Source organism: Microtus ochrogaster, unplaced genomic scaffold (assembly GCF_000317375.1).
Source record: "Microtus ochrogaster isolate Prairie Vole_2 unplaced genomic scaffold, MicOch1.0 UNK6, whole genome shotgun sequence".
NCBI classification, from domain to species: domain Eukaryota; kingdom Metazoa; phylum Chordata; class Mammalia; order Rodentia; family Cricetidae; genus Microtus; species Microtus ochrogaster.
This window is the reverse complement of record NW_004949104.1, coordinates 13,802,283-13,809,161: the sequence shown is the minus strand read 5'-3', so window position 1 is coordinate 13,809,161 and position 6,879 is coordinate 13,802,283. Positions and strand designations below refer to the sequence as shown.

General features: G+C 51.3%; 1 protein-coding gene across 1 annotated transcript in view; it reads right to left on the bottom strand.

Annotated features, from left to right (window-relative positions):
• Positions 1 to 2,389, bottom strand: part of Ramp3 (receptor activity modifying protein 3) — a 19,754-nt gene extending 17,365 nt beyond the window's left edge. Inside the window, exon 1 of the mRNA XM_013353365.2 lies at positions 2,320 to 2,389. Coding sequence (XP_013208819.1) covers positions 2,320 to 2,374 — 55 coding nt within the window. The 5' untranslated portion in view covers positions 2,375 to 2,389. The remainder of the gene's footprint in view (positions 1 to 2,319) is intronic.
• Positions 2,390 to 6,879: the final 4,490 nt, after the last annotated feature.

The following is a 6,879-nucleotide window of genomic DNA, read 5'->3' as shown; positions in this document are numbered from 1 at the left end:
AAAAAAAATAAAAAAAACTGTGGTACCAAGGACTGGAGGCATGGTTCGTGGTTAGGACACTGGCTGCTCTTCCAGAATACCAGGGTTCAATTCCCAGCATGCACACAGCAGCTCACAACCGTCTATGATTCCAGCTCCAGAGATCTAACACTTTCACACCAATGCACACAAAATAAATTTTTTAAAAAGATCCAATAAAGGCATAGTTTTTAAATTGTGGCACCATGTTCACAGTCATGGTCACGCACAGGGCACGCACAGATCCCAGGGTGCTCTCTGTCACCGTGCTCTGAGGACACATGTACCAGACACAGGCTCTGCTTTACATGAGCAGTTTGGTTCCACAGCATAGAGTGACTGACCTGAGCTGAACTGAGCAAATCAACCAACAGAGCGATGCTCCACAGCCGCACTCGGGCTGCAGCTAGGGAAACTGAGGCCAAGAGCCAGTAAGTGGACACCTGCTGGATGCCTCGTCCCAGAACTCTGACTAAAGGTTGCCTGTAGAGGACTAGAAGTTCAAGGAAGCCCCACAGGCTCTCCTGATGCTGCTCTCTGTGTGGCAGTGGCCAGGCCCCGCCTCTGTGCAGCCTATCTACAGTTCCAGACATCACGGTCTCAGCAGAGCACAGTGATCCTAGTGATCCTAGGAGCCAGGGAGCTCAGCTCCTCCCTTCCAGAAAGTAGACAGCTCTCAGACCCCACCTTGGCCGGACTGCATGTGACAGTACACATTTCACCTCTGACTCTTGGTCTGGCCAGACTCACACCAGCCAGGTCTGTGAGAAGCTGAAACTGACCTGCCTGGACCCTGGGTGTGGAGGATTGGCCCTTGGGGACGGTGACCCCGGGAGACCAGTACTACTAATGAGGATTTCATGTGGCTTCTGTATGTTTCCCAGTTCCACAGTAGAAGTAGTCGGGAGAGACATGGTTTCTTTCTAAATAAACTCAGGACCTTCTTTCTTCTAGACACCAAAACGCCCACCAGAGCAGCCTCGCCTTGGAGGCTTGCTGAAATCCCAAGACAGCACACTGACTTCTGAAAGAGGCCACAGTCCCAGTCCTTCAACGTAAAACTCTACCACAACCTAGGCCCCCACTCTAGAGCATGCAACACAGCTCCACTCTGGACACAGAGACCTCGTCAAGTCTCCCCCACCTTTGTCCCAACTCCAGGCCACACCCCAAGTCATCAGCGCTGAGGAAGACATGGCAGACAGGTCCACCTTCATCTAACAGCCAAGGAGGCTGAGCCGGAAGGGAATGGAAAACATCCTAAAGGAGCCAGGGGCCGCGGCCCTGGAGGACAGACCACACACACCCTCCTGCCAACGGCTTTCCTCCCAGCTCTGGCCAGGCACTGGACTTGTCCAGCAGCTCCAGCACGGGGCAAACTCTCCCACCAAAGCCCTTACAGAGGCACACACAAACCCACACAGGCGCAATCATACACACTCAGGGGCACAGACACATGCACACATGCATCCACGCAAGCAAACACACATATGTGTGCATGTACCTTCTTTTGGTTTATTTGGTTTTGGTTTTGGTTTTTCAAGACAGAGTTTCCCTGTGTGGCAGTGGCCAGACCAGGCTGGCCTCGAACTCACAGAGATCCGCCTGCCTCTATCTCCCTAGTCTGGGATTAAAGGTGTGCACCACCACCACCTGGCAAAATATATTTAGCCTTGTGTAACTTCTTCAGTAAAATACTTCTTTTTTTTTCTTTTTTAGTATTTCTTTTTTAACAATATTTTTATTCTTTAAATTTTTATCTATGTATACAATGTATTTTGATCATATTCACCCTACTTCCTCCAGCAAGCTCCCCCCAGACCCCCTCAACATGTCTCCCTACCAACTTTATGCCCTTCCCACCCCTTTCAAAACAAGCTTAATATTTATCTCATTTCTATTTTGTGAGAGCAATGTTTCTCCCTGAGTCCTGTTTTCTCCCTGGAAAAGGATTCGGAATTCTAGCCATCCGCACCTGTGTGCCATGTGCACCGGGCAGAATGGGAGGCTCACTACCTCACCAGAGACCCTTGCTAGTCATCAGGCCATCACAGCAACGCAGAGGACCTTGTGCATTGCAGCCCAAAGCCTTTTCCCTCAGCTCCCCTAACGGTGGAGGAGTCATGAAGACCCTCAGCAAAACCTGCCGGCAGCGCCGGAATCAGTGTACGCCCTTTCCAAACTCTGGTAAAAAAAAAAAAAAGGAAGGAGTAGCCTAGGCTCGACGCGGGAAGATGAGAGTCCTCGAGCGTCCCAAGGCCCCGAGGGGACGGAGCGCTCCCAAACAAGATGCCTCCTTACCACAAAGCAGCAGTAACAGGGGGAGAAGGTACAGCTGCCGCACGGGGCTCTCCATGGCCAAGTAGGATGCTCCCGGCTTGCAGCAACGCTCAGAGGTAGGAGACTTGGGGCGGGGCCTGGGTGGGGTGGGGTGGGCGGGGGCTCAGAGAGCCCCATTCTAGGCCACGCCTCCACTCCGCCCCTGACTCCGTAGGAATCCAGAGGTAACCTAGAATCCTGAGTCTTCCTCTAGAGGGACAGGTGGTGAGGACAGATGTGTGGGATGCGCGTGGGGTCTGGACTGAAACGGAGGAAGAAAGAGTGGAGTCGGGCTGGAAGACCGAGTCCTGGGTGACGGGACTAGGAAAGGGGTTCTGGCCAGAAGACTACAGTTTCGGCTGGGAATGAACGGGGTTCAGACCTTAGAGTCAAACTGGGGAGCAAGCTGGGGAAATGATGGGATACCGGTCAGGTTGATGGCGGAGGCGGGTGGGGCAGGGCAGGCAGAAGATAGACAAGAGGCTGAATTTGGAGAAACCTGGGGTTCAGCCTTGCAGGAGACCCGTGTTCCTGTGGGACCCCTGTAAGAGAAGCACATAAATTTAAGCAGACACAAGTTTGAGAGCACTGTCTCCAACGGACAAGGAAGGGCATGAAATGCGTGCTGAGTAGATGGGAGGCTGCGCTGCCAGGCTGGGGGCGGTGCACACGTGCAAACACAGATCGCTAAGCCAGATGCAAACTGAAGGCAGGTCGGTGACCCCGGCCCTCAAGGACCTGGCTCCTGGAAAGAAGAGGGCTTTAATTCCTCCCACCACGGGTCACTTAACCAAAACAGAACACACCTGTCCCTCTCGCCCCCAGAACAGCTTTCTGATTGCCAGTGCTGGGACACAGACAAGAGAGCCCTTTGCCCTTCCAAAGCGCTTACTGTTGCCTTAGAGAGCCCGTGCCAGTCTGAGAGCTAAGGCACACACCTGGGAAGGTGGCTCCCCACCTAGACAAGCACTCCCCCCTCTTGGCAGCAGCTACTGCCCCCATCACTGTGCCCAGCGGATCTTTCCTGACCTAGAGGGGCTCACTTTACAACTTTCTGTGAGTTTTCACCAAGAATATTCTGGTGGAGCCCGATTGATTCAAGGGAGACAACGCATGAAAATTTAAAAACAAACAAAGAAACACTTTAACTGATTTAGGACTGAAGAGATGGCTCAGTGGCTTAAGAGCACTTGCAGAGGGACCTGAGTTTGGTTCCTAGCATGCAGGCGGTCATCTGCAACTCCAGCTCCATGGGATCCAGTTCCTCTCCCCTGGCCTCTGAGAGCACAGCACGTTGTGCACAACCATACATAAACTAAATCAATCTTTAAGATTAAAAAAATTAATAATATTTTGAAGCAAAGTGGCAGTATTTAATCTCAGCATCCAGGAGGCAGAGGCAGGTGATTCTCTGTGAGTACGGAGCCAGCCTGGTCTACAGAGCTAGCTCTAAAACAGTGAGACCAGTCTGGAAAAAATAATAATAATAACATTTCGAAGAGGCCAGTTAGCAGAGAAAGACTAGGACCTCTGGAGAAAAAAAAAAAAAACCTTCAGCCAGGCGGTGGCGGTGCACGCCTTTAATCCCAGCACTCGGGAGGCAGAAGCAAGCGGATCTCTGTGAGTTCAAGGTCAGCCTGGTCTACAAGAGCTAGTTCCAGGACAGGCTTCAAAGCTACAGAGAAACCCTTTCTCCAAAAAAAAAAATCTTCAATTAAAATTCAAACTGATTTAAATTGATCAGTCACCCTGCTTCTGCCTGAGGAAATGCAGGACAGTCTAGAGGTGCCAACATCCAGGCCTCCCACCCAAAGGTGAGTGAGCCCCTCCCCTATGCTAAGGAGGTGCACCAATCAGGCCACCCCACATTCCAGCAGTTCACATTTATGGAGGACGTTCAGGTTGGCTGTCCCACAACGATCCCCACCAGCCTGACTGTGGCTCAGCAATGGCCAGCATATGGCTCGGGTGGGCCTTCAGAGATGCCACCTGAGCACCAGCTACCTGTGGGCACCAGCTCAGGGCAGCTGACGTGGCTTCCTGGGCCTGTGCAGGAAGTATTCTCTGACTCTACTGTGGGGAACCCTTGTCCAGCCCACAGAGGTGAGTCACAACACCTCAGCTCCACAGGACTGCCCAACCCCCCGACACCCCCTCCAGGACCTCTGTCTCCATGTCAGTTCTGCAAGACAGAGTCTTGGCCTTACTTCTCAGCCCATGGCCTCCCAGCGTAGGGCTCTACTACCTACAGGCTGTGAGGAACAGTGCCATGAGGGCCGGTGCCTTCCTGCCCTTCCCGTCTTTTCCCTCCTGGCCCCATGTCCTGGCTAGGCTGTACATGTGGCCCATTTGCACAGACCTGTCTCATTCACCCAGTCACCTGCTTCTCTCTACCTGCTTCTCCAGACCCTACTAGTCTACATAAAGCCCAGATGCTGACCTCTGGGCCCCAGCAGTGTCAAGCGAGGGACCCAGGACATGAGCCAGGGACAGTCAGAGCCAGGCAGTCCACCCCCAGAAGTCCCGTGACTGTAAGACACAGGGATGACACATAGAACTCCATCTCAGAGGATGGTAGCACTGCAGAGAAGCGGGCTGGGGACACGCCAGGGGATCCGTTGCTGTCCCAGACACTCATTGCACACCCACAATACCCTGACCCCTGGCCTGAACCAGGCATCTCTGGGGGCTGTGACCCCCCCTCAAATTCAGCAGCAGAAAGTTCTGGAGAGGCCTAGACTGAGAATAAACAGTTTGGAACCCTCATTTACTTGCTCAGTGCTTGACAGGGCTGACTTCTAGAGAAAACCCGCTCAGGGGGCGGATGCTCTGTAAGTGATGAGGATGCTGGCTGTCAGCTGAGACCATCATTCTGAGGACAATCACAAGTTAATCAATGAGTAGTCAGTCCTGGAACATTAGGCCAGGAGCTCCTGGAGCCATCCTGGGACAGGGGGTCCAACAGTGGCTACTGTACCCCCTGTGTGCCTCTCAGTTCTTCAATGGGGCCACAAGAGTCCAGCTGTTGATCTTACACGAATGGCCGCTCCTCACACATCTGTGTCTGGGCGTCTTTACCTCAGGTTCGTCAGGCTGAGCCCTCCTGTGTCTGCATCCTGTGCTCCATGCTCCACCATCATTCACAGTGCTTTAAACCAACTTCCCAATCCAAGTCACTGTGCCCAGTCAACTGATCTTACTCTTCCACACTCGGCTCTAAGAGGACCAGAGAGTGTCACGTTTCCACCTGAAAGAAACACACAACTACCTGGCACTCTCGCTGAACTAGTACGTGTCTGCCATGTCTTTACACACACGGGCGCATTGCGTGCAGCTTGCACACGCACGCACACACGCATACACATTGCACACATAACATATATAATCCACACACAATAGACACACACGTACATGTGATATACACAAGTACACACATACAGTATGCACATCATGCACAAATACACACTCGTACACACACACACATCACACACATACTCAAGGAGCTTGAAATGAATTGAGATTTCATTTCTTCCCAGTCATGAGAGTGCCTAAGAGACATTCCTGATCATTTGCCGCCCCCTGCTGGAATAGCATGTAAATAACATGGCCTCTCACTGTCGATGAGCTGACACACCTGCAGAAGGAATTCCAGAAAGGAACGTTTCTGACCCAACCCACAACTTGATAGCTAATTTCGTCTTCTTTTTAAAATGTTTTAATTAAAGCATATTAATAGTACATATGTATGAGGACATACATACTTATGTCCATTACGTAACACAGTGTGAAATGATCAAGCCACGGTAACTGACCTACCTAGTGCTTCAGACAACTGTCATTGCTTTCTGTTAAGAACCTTTAAAGCCCACTCTCCTAGCTGCTTTGAAATATTCATTTTCTAAACCTGGTGGTGATGGCGCATGCCTTTAATGCCAACATTAGGGAGGCAGAGGCAGGCGGATCTCTGTGAGTTCAAGGCCAGCCTGGTCTACAGAGCTGATTCTATGACAGCCACAGAGAAACCCTGTCTTGAAAAAAACAAAAGAAAAAAGAAATGTTCATTTTAAATTACTTTCAATCTTAGGAAGGTGATGCTGTATTAGGAGGGATCTGGAGAGATGGCTCAGTGGTTAAGAGCACTAGCTGCTCTTCCAGAGGACCGGGTTTAATTTCCCAGCACATGGCAGCTCACAACTGTCTGTAACTCCTGTTCCAGAGGGTCCAACACCCTCTTTTGACCTCTACAGGCACCAGGTCCCATACTCATACAAAATAAAGATATATTAAAATTATAGTCGAGCATTAAGAAACTTATCCTGCCTGCCTGTCATAGTTTTGTAAACTTGACACAGACCTAGTTGAGGAATTTAATTGCCCCCATCAGATTGGCCTGTGGACATGTCTTGCTGGTTGAGGAGCCCAGCCCACTGGTATCCCTGCGCAGGTGGGCCTGGGTTATATAAGAATCAAGGTACTTGCCGGGCGGTGGTGGCGCACGCCTTTAATCCCAGCACTTGGGAGGCAGAGGCAGGCGGATCTCTG